Raw genomic sequence first — 18,066 nt, 5'->3', positions numbered from 1 at the left:
GAAGTGTTTATAGTATACATACCCACAATAAGGGACACTTTAAAGTGCTTTGCAAAAAACAAACCCTGATCTTCTACAGGTTGTATGTATTCTCATATTTACATATACATCCTTAATAAGACTACATGCAGAAGAGGGTTGGGTTGAGTGTGGAGGATATGAGTAACTGTTTAAATCAAAGGGGTGTGTATTGGGAAGGCATGCCATGCTATGAGGAAAGTTTCTGTCTAAACTGAAATTTGTAAGTGCAGTAGCATACTGAAAAACATTTAACTTTCATTTTGTACCTCAGTTTGGTGATGGGCATTTATCTCATCAAGTTGGGATGATCAGTCTTGATTTTATAGTTACTTGTATTATATCTGCTACATATTACATTTATAAAGGCTTTAATGAAATTGATTTAAAATACTTGAAATTGTTGGCCTCATTAAAATCTTTATGTAGCTGGATTGGAGAGAAATGTACTTTTGTCTGAGAACTGCATTAGCTTAAACAGAGGGTTGAAATGGTTGAAAAACAAGGTTAAATGTGTCTTTGGCTTTCTTTCCTGACTTCAGTCAATCCTAGAAACTTTGGAGGAAGAATGTTTCAGGATTTATTTCTGATAAATCAGACTATAAAACTAAGCCCTAACGGGCAGTCTTCCAGTTGCTTTTTTTCAGTTCCAAGGAAATCATGCAAATATTTCTGTGAGTAAAAGCAGGATTAGGCTTAAGGTAGTCTTAGCAGTTCTGGTAGAAGAGTCCGTATTAAGCTGATAAGGCTGGCTTCAAAAAACATGTTCGGATCTTTGTTAGCATGATTTATCTGTTTTCTGTTCAGTAGATGAAGACAGCAAAAATAACTAAACCGCAGCAGCAGACTTGTCCTTATGTGCTCACTGAGCTGCTGTGAGAGAAACAGAAGTCTGAATCCAAATCCTGCGGAGGACACCGAGACGGATTTGTTTTTCAAGTATTTCACACGAGCGCGTAAATGTACCAGGCCACAATAGTACAGTTGATGGCAGAACACCGAATGTTTGAGTTTGGATGACACCTCTGGAGATGGTCTAGTCCCCTGCTCAAGCAGCTCAACTGCAGTGGGTTGCCCAGGACCACGTCCAGCTGCGTTTTGAATTATCTCCAGGGATGGAGACACCACAGACTGCCTGGACAACCTGTTCCAGTGCTCAGTCACCCTCACATTTGAGAGGTTTTCTCAGGTTTAAACAGCATTCCCTCTATTTCGGTTTGTGCCTGTTGCTTCTTGTCCTGTCACTGGGCACCACTGAGAATAGTCCAGCTCTTTCTCCTTACCTGCGCCCCCCTGCTAGGTGTTTATACACATCGATAAGGTTCCCCTGAACCTTCTCTTTCCAGGTCCGCAGCCACTTCTCTTATACAGATCCTTCAGTTCCTTCATCATCTAGACCACGAGCATTTACTGGACTTGATGCTGTAAGTCCACATCTGTCTTGTACTGTGGAGCCTTTGACCGCATCCAGCACTCCAGATGTGGCCCCACCAGTGCTGAGTAGAGGGGAAGGATCACCTCCCTCTACCTGCTGGAAGTGCTCGGCTAAATGCAGTCCAGGAGGCTGGTGGCTGCCTTTGCTGCAAGGGCATGTTGCTGGCTTGTGGTCATCTTGGTGTCCCCCAGGACCCCGGTGCTGTTTCTGTAAAGTTGCTTTCTAGGTGTTTGGCCCCAGCCTGTCCAGAAACTTGATTCCACCTGCTGTCTAGAGGCTGCCATGGTGGATTTGGTAGCAGAATCAAGACATCAAATAAATAATTTATGTTGCAAAAGAAAATAACTTCATAATGTTACACTATTAAAACAATAATGAAATATTAAAAACTGTATGAATACCATTATTAAATGTATCAGTTCTCCTGTCTAGTTATGACTTCTCAAATTTTCCAACACTGGAAGTTTAACATACGTGTCCTGTTGGAGTTTCTTAAAATGAACAGAGAAGTGCCTATGTGATAATTTCTAAGAAGCTAAACCCCTTAATTTCTTATGGTGAGTATTTGAACCAGAGGTCCTATAGCAACTTTGAAATTCAGATTGCTTTATTTCAGCAACATTCCCTCACTAAGTTTTACTCCATGGGTATTTGAAAGTTCTAAACACAAACATAAACATACTGCAATCAAAATAGTGCTTAACTTCTGATCATCTTTGCCAAGTGCACAGTCATCCAATAGTATCATAATTGATCTCGGTGTTAAGGTGCCAAACTCTGTGTTGCTGAAGGATAGTTAGATGATGTAAATAGCTTTTTGTGTTTTGCAATAAAGCACACTTTTGTTGTGCCTGATGTAAAAGCAGGAGATGAAGGTATTCTTTTATTGAAGCAAACATGTGGAAAATTGCTCTAGATTGTTATAGTACAGAGCATCTCCCCTGAAAGGAATGAGGTTCATCCATAGGGCAAACTCTGACTGTGGCACTTTATTGGGGTTACTCTTGGACTCTGTGTGGTCAAAGCAAATAACGTCATGTCCATCTAAACTGTTATAACCATGAGACTGGCACATTTTCTCATCCACAGTGTTATATTCTAAACTGTCACTAGCCATTAACTCAGTCACTGGTGAAGTCCTACCACCGAGAGGTGAACTCTGCCTCAAAATGATGTTTTCCACTTCAGTGCTACTCGTATAGCAATTACTGGGTCATTAATATCATTGCATGCAATTAGTGACAGTAGAATGAGCAAGAGGTTTGTTATTTATTTAATATGAACTTTCACTATAACCCTTTCATATCCAAGTGTTTCAGACAGAAACCAGAGAGATTTTCAAGGCAGATGAACATCCTTGAAGAGTGATGTTGAGTTTGTATGATACTGAAAATAGGTCCTCATTTAATGTTAAAGCTGCTGCTTTTGTTTCCAGCAAGGCTGCTTATCATTAGCAACAATCAGTGTAACCTGAATGCTAACTAATTGCATTAGTTCTGTTCAGCTGAACTGTTAAGCAAAGCTTGCTGTGGTAGTGGGGAAATGTTTCTCCCTATCCATGAGGCTTTTGCCAGTAGTGTGCCGGGAGAAAGGATGAACTTACATAAAATACTTGTTTGTGGTTGGTCAAGTCAACTAGCTAGTAATCTGTTTGAGATGCATACTTTCTGATATACGCTGAATACATCATAATTAGTGGGCTTACATCTGCCACAGTTACTTCAGCACTCACAAATATATAATTTGTTTATGTAAACTAGAAGCAACCATGTGTGCAGTAGATCATTATCTGACAACATTTCTCAGCGTATGTGAAATATAGAACTGAAATACTTTTACAAATGCTGAACTATAATGAAAGACTTAAATTGTCATTCTTAGTGATACAGTATTGAGATGTTTTTATTTTTCTTTTAATATATAATCTCTAAATCATTCCAAGCGAATTTTGAAAAGGGACACTTGACAGCAGTGAAGCAAGTAGGATTTTGTTGTGGGTGGGTGGATGTTGTGACCTTCTGTAATAGATAACAATTCAGCAAATAGTTACTGTTTTGTACACTTCAACTGTGGTATTCCTTAACCTAGAGATAAAGCGGTGCTGTTTTTAAAGTGAAAGGCAGCAGAAACCAGTCAGAGCTCACAGCTTTTTGGTAATTTTCCAACTCTGTCTTGCTCGCTGTCTCTTTTTCCCTTTATGGAAAGACTTTGTTGACATAAAGGACTTTCTTTATTTATTTATTTATTTATTTATTTATTTATTTATTTATTTTTATACCACCTGTATTCCTGCTGTATGACGCCATGCCTCCATGGAATTAATAGAATAATTCACAAGAACTCGCTCCCTATTTTGTGCTTGGGCAGTCCTCAGTTGGATGCCATGAGATGCAGGGGGGAAAGTGTATGGATTTCCAGAGGTGTGCTTGGAATTAAAACATTGGTATATACCGAGGTATATTACAGTACAGAGCTGATTTGCTCTGTCTTGCTCGTGTCCTCTGCATTGCACACCTCCAAAAAAATTGAAACAGTAATAAAATCTGTCCCTCTCTTAACATGTGAATACAAGTGAAGACTTTTATGGGCAATTATATAAAGGACCATATACCTATACCTATACCCATCTAAGTACTACAAGTCATGCCATTCACATTTGGGCAAGATACGTTTTACAGCAGTGGTTAGAAAAGTGAATCACAAAATCTCCCCGCAGAGCCTTTGTCTTCTTCCAGGCAAGAAGAGGCCTGTTTTTTATTTTACTTCATTGTGTTCTGGTTTCAGCTTGGCTGGGGAAGGCATTGCTGCCTACTTGCTGTGCAGAATATAATTTGCGGATCCTGTTTAGATATAAATCCTGAGACATACAACACAGGACTTAATTTAAAAACCAACAAGGATGAGAAGTGGCAAAGAACAAGGGATGTTTCTGGTCCTTTCCTTCACGCAGAAGTTTTGCCTCATATGTGGAGAGAGGGGAAAAAAAGACTGGCTTCAAGAGTACTTATAAACACTCCGTAAACTTCAGTTTAAGAAAAAAAATCGATCTCAATTTGAAGAAATGTATGGAATAAGATCAAGAGAATGAGAGTTCATGAATGTTATTTACATGGAGAAATTCCCCAAATTCTGCTGCCACCTTGACTTTGCAAGTAGGACAAATATAAACCCAAACCTGTTAGAAAAATGCAAAATTATTGGTAAATGTTTTTTACACATTTTTCGTTGCTGTCTCAGTCTCCTATATTGTATTAATTGGGCAAATTAAGCGGGTCTTTAATCTTTTTTATTTAAGATCCTTTCTTTGCCTCACTGGAAAAGTTAGGAGGTGGTTTCGCTGTTCAAGCACAAATTGTTAAACATAGGAGGTCTCCAGTCTGTAGATAGAAACCCAGACGGCACATTGACAGATTCTTAATGCATTGAAATTTTGTGATCCAGGTTTGGGGCCACTGCCAGTTACACTTCTGAAGACAATTTAATTGTTTTAACAAGTGAAGGTTTCAGTGTCAGTTTCATTTTTTGTCACCACAAGCAAGGGTAAACCGTTAGTTGCTAGTAGTTGAAATTACTATATTTATCTTCTCTCTAAACTGTCTGCAGCTCACCCAACATAGTGTTTGCCAAGCTACCTGTTCTTTCATGAGTGGCTTGAATAATTTTTTTGGGTTGTTTCAGATCTCCGTGCAGATCTGGCATTGCTACTAAGTGGGAAAGGGAAAAAAAAAAAAAGAGCAGAAAAAAAAGGAATTTAATTTAATTTAATTAAAACACTCTTTCTATTACCTCAGCTCCCTTGTTCTTCATCCCTGGCTGGTCTAGAAACAACCTCCGTGTTGTGATCTTGTGATTTGTGGTTTCTCAGTGTGTGATTTTTGGTGTTCTTAAACCTGCCCCATAAATTTAGATAATTTATGAGAAAGAATAATTATTTATTTGATGCTTTACTAAGAGAGTCATTAAAAGGACCAAAAGCAGATGAAAGCAGTCAGAGCACAAACACATGATGCCTGGCCAAAACAGTGTTCTATTACTTAATAAAATAAAAAACCCTCAAAAGCTTTACATGGGCTTAGTAATCCTGCAAGTGCATATGAGATCAAGTGCAGCTTTGCTTTGAGAATAACTTCTTACTACTGTTGGATCTAAAGCTTTTGTGGATTTCTGCTGCTGTTCAGGCTTTTCCCTTCCATTTCTAAGCACAGCTGGGGAAGAGTGGAGATGGGTAGGGTTATTTGATTTTATTTAGCTCTAGTTTTGAGAAACGTATTTTATGATGCTGAATTCAAGCAGTATATAAGAAAAAAATGTGGAAATCACTACTATTGGACAATGCTGAGCTACCCCAAAGAAACCTGTAATTCTTATTTTTCTGTTGACAGATGCACACCAGCAGCAATTAATTCCTGATAACACCATCAATTATTTGTCCTTAATATGTTACCAAATGGCTTGTGTCATCCAGCACACTAAGGGGGGACAAAACCAATTTTGCCCTGACCCATCAGTTGACATCACTCATTCATTCTTATAGTCTGTGGTTTAATGTCCATTTAGTTTTCACAGGAAAATTAAGCATGACGATCATAATTTCTCTCTTCAGGCATGTAGTCCATCTCGTATTCAAACTCCAGAAATAAATATATTATAAAGTTGTGCCGGTTCAAGGGATGTGACATTTAATTTGCAAGTAGGTAATGTTTTTCATCATCCTAAAACATAACAGTATGGGTAATAATTGTGGCAGAATTAAGAGGCTGAGATTTTGGTCTGCCTATGTTTTCTTTTAAGTAATTGTGATGGCATTTTTTCATTTTGTAAGTGAAGGAAGTTGAATTTTTGTGACTGTGCCTTCATTTCTAATCTCTTTGTGAATGGAAGGCTATACACAGGCACAAATCCAGCAGCTTAATTCTCCATCTGATTAGAGCAATGTTACCAACCTGATAGGTTGAAAACAGCCAAGATTCATGCAGTGGCTTAGCCTCCTGGGAGGCAGAGTAATAACAATCAAATGAAGACATATTAAAATGTAATATTACTTCCTCTCCATGGGGACTGTATAAGAATCATAGCCAGGAACTATTCTCGTCAGCTGACTCTGTTTCGCTCAGATTCCCTGCCTCTGCATTTATGACTAATGCATTTTGTACAATAAACAACGCTTGTGAAGTTGGGTTTTTGTTTGTTTGTTTTGTCGTTTCTTTGTTTGTTTGTTTTGTCATTTCTTTGTTTGTGTTTTTGTTTATTTGTTTGTTTTTTTTTCCTTTTGTTTTGTTTGTTTGTTTGTTTGATTTATAATTTCTATATTTCAAACAGGGAAAGGCAGAGCTGAAATGAAATTCTTTGGTCTGAGTAATTTCATTTCCTCTTGTGTAAGGGATATGACATGTTCCGGCAGTGTTTTACAAAACTGAAAATTTGTATTAATTTCTCCAAAGTAAGTACGTATCAGCAGACTCTTAACTGTAATTTCAGAAGAAGTTGTGGTTTTTTTCTGAAGGTTGAAAACCCAAACTTATATTCCTTATAAAATAGCAGCTGCTGATGTATTCAAGGAATGCAGACATGCAGTGCTTATACAGAGCTCAAACATAATTTCTGGCTGACTGCTGTAAACGTTGCCTATAAATTATTATGATTTTGTTAGAAAGTCCTAAAATTACCAGGGATTTTAGGGCAATTATATGTGTTTATTTGTAGGTGTGGATAAACTGTTGACTGAATAATTTAGTGCATTTTTGACGGTAATTATCCGTTTTGCAATTGACACCAGTAGAACAGGACAGGTCTCAGAAAATCAGAGGTACCTATCCATCAAAAAATTTAAAAATATTTTGCTACCTGTCTAGCAACATTGTTCTTTCTTTTCGTTTCCTGTGTGTTGCTGTATTAATACGAAGTGAAGTGTGGGATCCTGAGAACATTTAATACTCATGAGAAACTTTATATTAATCATTAATTATGTTTATTAATGTTAATATATAAGTAGTATCTAGTCTTCTTAGCACAGGAACATGCATGGTAGTTCATGTGTGAGTAATTGCCTCTAAGATATATTCATTTTTAGAGCTAAATATTATTTTAAAAGTATATAAGAATAAAATGAATGGAAGGTCTAAATTTCGGTCATAGAAACACACTAGAGAGTAGCATTTCCATTTTAGATGCAAAGAATCTGTGTTACATTTCTGTGACTATACCCAAAATTCTTTGTCGCAGACACTTTTTGTTTTTGAAATATCCTTTCAGTGTGAGCGGAGTTCCAGGAACAGGGTCACGTTCCTGCAGAAATGTGAGTGCGGTGGAGTAACTTGTACAATAATGAGTATAATTTTCATTTGAAGATCAGTATAGAAGGGCAGCGGCAAGTGGTTCAGGAATATTTTGTACTCCCTTGTTTGACTTCTGCAAGTAGACTGTCAAGGGGCATTAGCAGTATGAAACTGTGTTTTCTCTGATGTCGAAGATTACTTCTTTTTCTTCATGCAGCTTTTCAAAGCTTGAAACGATATGTGTTTAAAACTACCCACTTTCTTGCTGGTACACCAGGGATATGTGAGGTTATATTTCGATAGTCTTAATGAATTTTGAAAAATAATTTCCTCCAGTGGCCTTGGGTAATTGTCAGTTTAATTACAGGGAGAAGCTGAGATGGAAACTTTGCTTTGTCACTGAAATGCTCCTCTTTGAAAACTCCCCATTCCTGGGGATGTAGCACTCTCTACTCTGAGCTATAACGTAGGCTTTGCAAAATCCCCTTGAAGAACTGTGGAAAAAGTGAATACTTCTGCAAATTCATTCATCTGACATCAAAGCTATGAAAGCATTCTTTTAGCAAGCAAGTGAGGCAGATTGCACTCGCGTAGGCATACAACCAGACTCATTGTACATTTGGGCTTCCCCGTTTGGAAACTGTGTTTGAAGTAATTTTGCATTCTTTTTGCCGTCTTACTTTCTTATTCTGTACTGAGGTCAGACTGCATCCTCTGCATCTTATTGAGGTCTCCTGCTCTGTGGGTTAAATGGATAGGCCTTTAAAGAATAAAAAAGGCATTGATGTTCAGAAGCAGCAGCACTCTATTCAATTAAAATCAAGTAGAAGGTGTTTAAGGAGATGTGAGCACCCATTGCCTCGATTAAAAAGCAGAAACCACAAGACAAAGTCAGTGTTTGTTAGTTGTACTTTCAGTTGATGCTCAGCTTTGGTATTTCTATTTACTGCTTTTTTTTTCCCTTGTCCTTGTGCTGGTACATTGGCAAATAGGTCATAAAAAACACTTTCAGCAAAGACACATTTGATTTATGTCCAGAACTTGTTCTTAGTATTGATTTTTTTTCCCTCTGGAAAGAAAAAAAAAAATCCTAAAGAAAACAAACCTATATGTCTCCATTATTTTCAGAGCCTGGCCATGCAGTGGCACATTTCAGATCAGCTTTTATCTTAAATTACTCATTCTGCTCTTTTATATTTTAAAAAGTCTTTTTTTTGCAAGTTGGAAAAAAAGAAGTAGTTGCACGAATGGCCAGTGTCATGTTTTTACAGGGGGAGGGAACAAGAGGAGGATCTGGGAGGGACCACATCTGAGGAGAAGGGAATTTTAGGAAAAGAAAGCACAATTTGGGAAGTTTGTAGGGTGGCTGTAATTCGAGTTAGTCACAAAAGAGGCAGAAGTGGAACAAAAACAAGAAGCAGATCAAAGGCTAGGAAGCAGGGTTCAAAAGTATGGGGTTTATATCTTTACAGCTAGAGAGAAGATTAGAGCAAGAAAAATACTGCCATGGGGCTAGGAAGACATTGTGAAGGAAAAAGGAAATATACATCGGCTGCATTTGAAAGAAAATCCCCAAAGAAGGTGAAAGAGAACGAGCGAGAATTAAAAACAAAGGTCCGAACAGTGTGACGTCCTGGTTGAATTAGATCCCAAGCTGAAAGGAGAGGGGCAGATGCAGGAAAGTGCTGCTTAAGCAGTTCTCCATGGCCATGACAAGCAGCGAGCTCCATTATCTCCTATTTTCTATTTGTTTTCTCCAGCTGGTGGCCTGGTGCATGTACATACACCCGCTCGCACCTGCATTTTGGCCCTTAGATAAACAGGTCCAAGAAATGATGATGAAATTTTTACCCCCAGGACAACCAGGGTGGGAAAACCCCTGATGCATTCCCGAAATAGCAAAGGTGGACATGCCTGCTTTGCCACCATGGCCAGTGCCCAGTGTGGTGCTGGGTGACAGTGATGCCCAGGGCTGAGGAGCTGCCGAATGGTTTTCCAACAGCTGTTGGGGGCTTGCAAGCAACAGCTGGCTCGGGTGAAAACAGCGATGCACCCCTAGACCATGACTCAACATTTTGGATTCTCCAAGGGAGTTGTACTTTGTGCTCAAATCGCGTGGCAGTGTCAGCTTGCAATGGGGTTGTGTGGTTCCAGGCAGCGCCTAGATAAGCGAGAACAATATAAACGCAGCCTTTTGTTTGTACGAGCTAAAAGGTTTCCGTGAGAATAGAGCGTATTCCCCCCCGCCACCCGCCCCCGCGGAGGCTCCTCAATGCTGAGAAAAGTGAGATTGTACTTTAAAATATTAAATGGTTTTCCAATCAGTGCAGAATCTCAGCTTTCACCTGGGTCTTTTGTACGCGTTCACTTCTTCCAGCAGGAGATTTGTAATAGAGGAAGCAGGTGTAATGTGGTGATTATAAAGATATTGTTGGGGAAAAGAAAAAAAAAGGTGAATTTTCAGTTCTTTGCTCCTCTGAGCCTGCCAAGGCTTCCTTTTCAGCTGACTCCATCACCTTTTAGCTAGGTGTTGTGTTTTCGTCCAAGTCACTCAGTCAATTATGCATAGAAAAAAAGGTTGCTGGGGAAATTTGAAACCTCGATAACACATTCCTCCATTTGTATATATTGTGTGGATTGCCAGTGTATTCATTCCTTTGGCTTTCAACATTTCACAACTTTCCATAGGTCAGCCCAAGCAACAAGGACAGGTCCTGGTAGACTGAAAGATTTCTGCTTTCAGACATTCATATTCACATCACTTTGCCTGTTGATTTCCTGATTTTTATTTCTTTTTATTTATTTATTTTTCTTTTATTTTTAATCAGCAACATCAAATGGGTCTTTGGAGGGCCTGGATAACCAGGAGGGAGGGGTGTGCCAGACAAAAACCATGAAGATCCTCATGAAAGTTGGACAAGGTAAAGACCATCTGCTGTTTCATGAAATCACTTTGATCAGTCTAAGTGTCTTTTTAGTTTCCAGGCTTCTTTTAGCAGTCTAGAGCAGAGAGCTGACCGAATCTAGTGTAGTCATTCCTCCCTTATAGTCTAAAAGCAAAGCCTATTTTCTCTTCTTCAGCTACCGACAAGTTTCTACAGCAGGAGGGTTAGTTGTAACAAGATCTATTCATTGGAGAGATCCCTGGAAGGAAAGGCCACCTGGGAGTAGTGTGTTTCAGTCTTTTTTTTTTTTAATTTTTTATTTTAAAAACAAAAGCCACAACTCTGCTGTTCGAAATTATTTAAAATACATGAAAGGAGGGAAGCTAATATTTCTATAGTTTGCTTGTTATGAATTCTGATTACAGTGAGGTTTTTGTTCATTGTCTCTTTTCACATATAGATAACCTATTGTGCAGGAAGAAAGAATTATTCTTCTAAGTAGAAGTTGGTTTAGTAGTCAATCAGCTTCCTCAGTTAAACTGAAATGTCATCTGCAAAGCTTTTCTTGCCAATTACAGGAGTCCCTATAGTTTCTGCAGATGGCCTCACAATTTAAACCTCTGAAATAACTAATATAACCATTTTGCTTTAAAAGGAAAATTACGTACTTATGTCTCCCAGACCTTTGCATAAAGATTCTTCTGTTCAAAGCCATTCATGTCTCACGAGGTACCTAGAGCCGGCTCACGAGGCTCCTTCATACCATCAAACGCCGAAGCTGCATGACTCATCTTTCTCTCCCCCAGATCCCAACTCAGCGGGGCTGCCCCGGCACACGGATCCCACCAGGCGCCCCGAGCAGGAAGCTGGCACCAACGGGAAGAGTTCCACCACCAGCCCTTTCGTGAAGGACCACTCAGGTAGGTGTGGTGCTGCTCGCCCCTGGGACAGGGCTCTGGTGGAGTCTCCTCCTTTGTCCCCAAACGCATTTTATTTTACCATTAAACTGCCAGAAGAACGAATGTTTTCGAACGGAGATGAAGCAAAAGCCGGTTCTGATGCTCCAGTGGATAGAGACTGGGAGCTGCAAGTTTTGGCAACAGCTGCTCTCTCCCCTCTTACACTCTGCAGTAGAAGTTAATTACATCTTGTGAGAATATCACTCATTTACAGGAAAGTTTTTGGAGAGGACATCCGCTAAACATCTTTACGATGGTAAATGCTGCCTTACATTTAGTACTCTGGCAGATGAACGAGTCTTTCTGTCTTTCTCTTCCCGTATAACACATTACCAAGTGGTTCTTGACAGCCATTTATAAAGTTTATTTCAAAGCATCTATAATTAATGTCCTGATCTTCTAACTGACCATATGAAGTCTACACATGAATGGTTGGTCTTTCACTAAATTTGAAGTTGTTGTTCTTTCTTGTTGTTTTTTAAATATCCAAACATGATAAATAGCTGGTTCCAAAAAAATATCTTGAGGGTGCATTTCAGCCATCAGGTGAACAAAGAATAAAACTAACTGTTAAGACCCAAGATCTCTAGGAAAAAAATACAGTGAATGCTGGAAAGCAGAATTTACTGACATTTGATTCTAGGGTTCCTGAAAATGGCTGCAAGTTTTCCTTGCTAGCTTTGTCATTAGTTACTGGACTAATTAATCTTTGATATGGCAGTCGCTGGGCAGGCTTTAGCCATCTCCTGTGGAGGTTCCAGTAGGAAAAGTTCAGTTAAGTGGATGAAGCATCCACAGCATTCTTCCTTCCATGTTTGAGCGAGCATCAAGAGAGAGAAGTCAGTTCAAATTTTCAAGTGAGAAAGTGTCAAACAAGTGCTTATTTAATTTTCTAATTTTCATGACATATAACTTGACAGTGGGATGGCACCAAATATTCAACATGCTGTTCAGCCTGTGAGCTTTTCCTGAATGCCAAATACATTGTGTTGTTTAATTTTTAGTAAACATAAGCTCATACGAACAGGTATATGCCGTAGCCACTTTGCCTGTCTCCCACACTGCCTCAAGCTCGTTCGTTTCATGTGCAAGCAGAACAAGTCCACTTAAAGCGGCACTAAGAGGACGGATTAACTTAAATCGATATGCAAAAGATAAAATAACAGAAGAACAGTGTGACACTGAACGGTACCAGTTGTCCTGAGAATTGTCATTTCCCTGTGTTATTTTCCCCTCACAGTCCTATCCCACCCCTCTCTGCTGCCCGGGGCTGGCCAGCATCTGTTAAAAGATGCAGAGTGCATCAAAGGCTGCCTTGTCAGTGCCAGTCCTCACCACTGATGGATGATGATGTATGAAACAGGGTGATTTGGGAGCAGCACAAAAGTGAGACCAACAGACACAAAGTCTTGTTTAATATTGATTGCTGACTTCGGCTGTTTGCATTTAGCTATCTAAAAGGGTAATTGGTTTGTCAAAGTTTAGCTGTCAGTTAATTCTTCCAGTCTTGCTTACTCTACACATTTTTAAGCAGCGTAAATGGGTGGCAGGATGGCAATAACTTTTGTCTGTTTTATTTCCGTTCTTTCCAGGGTCTAGCACAGATGGCAGTAAGGCTGGGCATTCCAGTATACTGGGTTCAGAGGTGGCCTTATTTGCAGGGATTGCATCAGGGTGCATCATTTTCATCGTCATCATCATCACTTTGGTGGTTCTTTTGTTGAAGTATCGGAGAAGACACAGGAAGCATTCCCCACAACACACGACAACTCTCTCACTTAGTACGTTAGCCACCCCAAAACGCAGTGGCAACAACAATGGTTCTGAGCCCAGTGACATTATCATTCCTCTCAGGACTGCAGACAGTGTCTTTTGCCCCCACTATGAAAAGGTCAGTGGCGACTATGGACATCCAGTGTACATAGTTCAAGAGATGCCTCCTCAGAGTCCGGCAAACATTTATTACAAGGTCTGAGAAACACACAACCAGCTCTGTGGTACCGTGGAGTCGTAGAGGAAACTCACTGGTCAAATGCTTTCTGTTGGGGTTTGTGATGACGCCTTGTGCGCTGGCATTGACTCAAGCACGGGGGGGAGAAGGCGACAGCTCTTTCTCTGGGAGCCGACGCGAGCTGGACAGCTTACCTAGTCTGTAGAATTCCTATCTTGGTGAATGAGTATTCACGAAAAGCTGGAAGACTTTTACGTAGAAGATGCCCATTCTGATTGCTGTACTCTTGTTACATTCATCGTCCTCAAAGCCATGTGCTGTGGGCCTTCAGGCATGTACAGAAGCCAAGGGAAGATGGAGTGATCCGTGGATGTTAATCGCTCCAGGCATCCTGGGAAGGTGCTCTAGGATATATCAAGCTTGAAATGCAATCTTGTGACTTTTGTGTGTCTCTCTCAGTGCATACTGGATTTGTCACACAGACCTTGGTGTCTAAGTAAGACTTGTTAAAGTTCTCTTGCTTTTAGTCTGTCACTGTTCCATTTTTTTCTGTTTTCCGGGCTTCTGCCATCCTTCACATAAGATTTCCTTTCACTCCACCTCCTGAATCACTAATGGAACATTAATGTTTGGAGATCCGTGCTCCATCCATCTGCTATAGCAGCCTCACTCGAATGGGTAATGCGTTTATAGAAATTGTGTTTGATAGTAAGGAGCCTTCCAGCCAAAAAGTTAGGCTGTCAACAAAGTCAAGAGCAGGACTGGGTGGTGGAGGGAAGGGCTGACTGCAGTTGCGATTGAATACTGCTGCCTCAAAAATAGGAGCTGGGAAGAAAAAAAAAAAAGAAAAATAAAAAAACAACAACAAAAAACATTTAGGTAGCACAGCACTTTGTTATGCTAAGTTTTAAGAGGCAAGTAGGAGACACGATAACACATGCAGTGGATTAGGGCTGCATTTGAAGGAATTCACGGTTATCAAATACCAGTGTGCAGAAAAAATAGATTACCTTCAATACAGTAGAACAAAGGGGTATTGTTAGTGAGTGAATAAGCTTGGAGAGGACAAGACAATAGCAGGCCGCTGAGGATATATTAGGGCAGGGCTGTCGTGGTACTGGCAATAAAATATACAGCTTTGTAGCTGTAGCGAAAAGGTAGTCTGCTTTGGGTGACTTTTAAGCAGACTCAGCTGCTATGCTATCGCATTATACTGAATACAGGGAAAGCATTTGAGAAAATAGCAGAGAGCCAAATCTGACCAAGATGATTATAAGCCAACAGGTCAAATGAGCTGTAATTCTATCACTGGTAAAGCTGTGGGGAAAATAAACAAAAAAAAACAAAAAACAAAAAACAACCTTTCTCATCTCTAAAAGCAAACCAGAATTTTTTTCTGACTGAGCCTGTTGACACTTTGGTTTATTGTAGTGCTGTCCCTGCACAGTGTGTGTAGGTACTGTGACTGACACAGCCGTTCTTTGGTGCTCTGTGGCAAAGTTAAAGCACATGTGGCAAACCTCTTGCAGTCCATAAGAATAAGATAAATTATGACACTGAGATGGAGAAGGAAGATACGTCTTATTTATAATAGGTGTATAGAACACAAGGGATATAAAGTGAGAGTTTTTATTTCATTCAGTCTTTCTTTCTTGTTTTGGTTTCCTTTTTTACTAATATATATTTTGAGATTGCACAGAATCTACACCAGAAGATGTGAAATTCATTTGTGGCAGTTAAATAGTCTTAACTTGTCATCATTTTACATATTTATGCGTGTGTGTATGTATGTATATACATGCACATATATATACACACACATTTTTTTTTTTAAAATAAACTGCTTCTGGGAAAATCATCAGCCATTCAAAAATAAGAATAGGAGCATATATTAAAAAAAATCCAAAGCATCTCGTATGAGAAAACGGGGAAATATAAGGCCCGAAATGTCAGGAGCTTAACGTTACTGTATAACGTATTTAACAATGACAAGGTGTGCCGGCATTTATTTTCTGTGTTGTGTTTTCCCTTGCCTTACAGGCTGATGTGTTCTGTAAATTCTGTTGAGGTTCGTAGAGGGGGATTTCAGGTTAAAGTTTTCTCTTTAGCATGGCTATTCCCCTAAAGCTCCCGCCCTGGGGAGGAAATAAAAAAACTCTACTTTTATATCTGCTATGCAAATAGACATTTCTAACATAGTCATGTTACTATGGTAACACTTTGCTTTCTGATTTGGAAAGAAAATGTAGCAACAGCGTTTTAGGTTCTCAGACCTCTGGTGAGCACCTGCAAGAAAAAAAAAACAAAAAAAAAAAAAGAAAAAAAAGAAAAAACTCTGTCAGAGAAATGATCACTTTCTCTGTTTCCCGAACCTGAAAATGATGTTGGGATGTTGGTCCAAAAGAAAGAAACAAAACAAAAAAAATCCCAACCCATGGTTCTGTGGAAGGTTACCATGGTGACTAACTACAGTACATATGTAATTCTTTTCAACAACCCTTCCTTTCTGTGAATCCATCCATACAAGGTTCTCTTGTAAGTCATTAAGATTTTATTTTGGGGGAGGGGGAAGAAAGGAAAAGATGGGTTTACTGAAACTGATTTTTATTAAATCAAATATATGTTTCATCAGTTGGCTACATTCTAGTTATGTACTAAACTGTGAAAAAAAAATCAGACGAATTGCTCAAGAGCAACCTGCAACCAATTGAAAAAAAAAAAATGTACTGTGCGTCTGTTTTGTGTCTGGTGCAGAATTATGACAATCTACCAACTGTTCCTTTATTTGACGTTGGTCCAGCTTTGAAAAGTTACTGTAAATGCCTTGCTTGTATGATCATCCCTAGTCACCCGACTTGGAATTTGCACCATCATGTCTAAGTGAAGATGCTGTAAATAGGTTCAGATTTACTGTATATGGATTTGGGGTGTTACAGTAGCCTTATTCACCTTTTTAAATAATTAAAAAAAAATCACATGAAAACAAGACAAAAATGGCTTTTCTTAACCAGATTGTGTATATAGAGCAATGTTGGTTTTTTATAAAGTCTGAGCAAGATGTTTTGTATAAAATTTGAATTTTGCAATGTATTTAGCTACAGCTTGTTTAAAGGCAGTGTCATTCCCCTTTGCACTGTATTGAGGAAAAAAATGGTATAAAAGGTTGCCAAATTGCCGCATATTTGTGCTGAAATTGTGTACCATGAATATTTATTTAAAAATTTCTTTGTCCAGTTTGTAAGTAACACAGTATTATGCTTGAGTTATAAATAATTTCTTTTTTGTTTTGTTTTGTTTTGTTGTTTGTTTGTTTTGTTCTGTTTAAAACTAGCCGGTCATAAGTTTGAAATCAGCTTTAGTTCCACATTGCAATTAGTTCCCAGAAAATGAAAATTATGAAAATCACATTCCACGTCTGTTTCAAACTGAATTTGTTCTTAAAAAATAAAATATTTTTTTCCTATGGAAACCTTGCCTTCTAAGTATTTTTTCTTCCTTTGTTTTGTCCTTTTTTTTCTTTCTTAGAAGATGAAAATAAACAAGAAAGCCACCAAACCTGCCTCCTTCCTTCCCTCTCTCCTTCTCTCCCTTCCTCCTTCCCTTCCTTCCTCCTTACCTCCATTTCTCCTTCCCTTCTTTTTCTCCCCCCCTCTGCAATCTTTCCACCTTGATTGCTAGTGCTTTATAGGAAAGAAAAAAGAAATACCTTATAATACACTGACTTCTGTTAACCTGCTTCTTTCCCAGACTTTCTCTTACATATATCAGCAGATTTTAAAAAGCACATGGGGGTGTTATGCCCTTGGAGGTCAGTGAGCTTCGGTCAGGTGTAGCAACCAGGTTGCCTGGATGATCTGAGAGGTGAGATTATAGCCATAGAAATAATTCCCAGACAGTATGGAGTAGATTTATACTGGGGCAGAGGGGGAGCAGCAAGCCTGGGGTTGTGTGGCTGAGCAAGAAGGGGCAGGAGGTGGAAGGCATCAGGAGGTAGCAAAGGATTAGAAATGCTGCAAAGTCAAAACATCTTTGCATGGTTCTTTCCATGGGGCCACATATCCTGTCCCTGCTTTACTGCACCTTAAATTCAGGGAGATGGGGGCCAACATGTGCAAGTGGCACAAGCCTTAATACAAGATCTGTGCTTATGTTGCTCTAATTTTCACTAGGATAAGCAATTCTCTCATTTAATAATACCTTCATTTTTTTTTTTTTTACAAAGGCTGATCACCCTGAAAGTGAAGCAACTTTCAGTTTGTTAGCAGCACATAAATGGTGTGATCAGCTATGGAGTAACAGGTGGGAAGGTCTATAGAGGGGAAAGATGCATTTGTCACTTTACAACAGATGCCGATTTGTCATAGAGTTCTCATTGAAGAAAGGCAGCTAGTTATTCATAGTATTGGTCACGCAATTCCCAGTTGTCAAATTATTTTTTAAATTTCTGAATAATCAGGGAAAAAAAGACTGTATAGAAAAGGCACTGTATGTGTTGCAATGGCACAAGTATTCTGAAACCACACCTAGCCCCAGAGACTGTAGA

The 18,066-nt window shown here is 39.2% G+C and overlaps 1 protein-coding gene across 1 annotated transcript in view; it reads left to right on the top strand.

Moving 5' to 3' along the window:
* EFNB2 (ephrin B2) overlaps window positions 1-14,883 on the top strand; it is a 43,311-nt gene extending 28,428 nt beyond the window's left edge. Inside the window, exons 3-5 of the mRNA XM_005507809.4 lie at window positions 10,557-10,649; window positions 11,420-11,533; window positions 13,165-14,883. Coding sequence (XP_005507866.1) covers window positions 10,557-10,649; window positions 11,420-11,533; window positions 13,165-13,547 — 590 coding nt within the window. The 3' untranslated portion in view covers window positions 13,548-14,883. The remainder of the gene's footprint in view (window positions 1-10,556; window positions 10,650-11,419; window positions 11,534-13,164) is intronic.
* Window positions 14,884-18,066: the final 3,183 nt, after the last annotated feature.

This window comes from Columba livia, chromosome 1 (genome assembly GCF_036013475.1).
Source record: "Columba livia isolate bColLiv1 breed racing homer chromosome 1, bColLiv1.pat.W.v2, whole genome shotgun sequence".
NCBI lineage: Eukaryota > Metazoa > Chordata > Aves > Columbiformes > Columbidae > Columba > Columba livia.
This window is presented reverse-complemented; position numbering and strand designations above follow the sequence as displayed.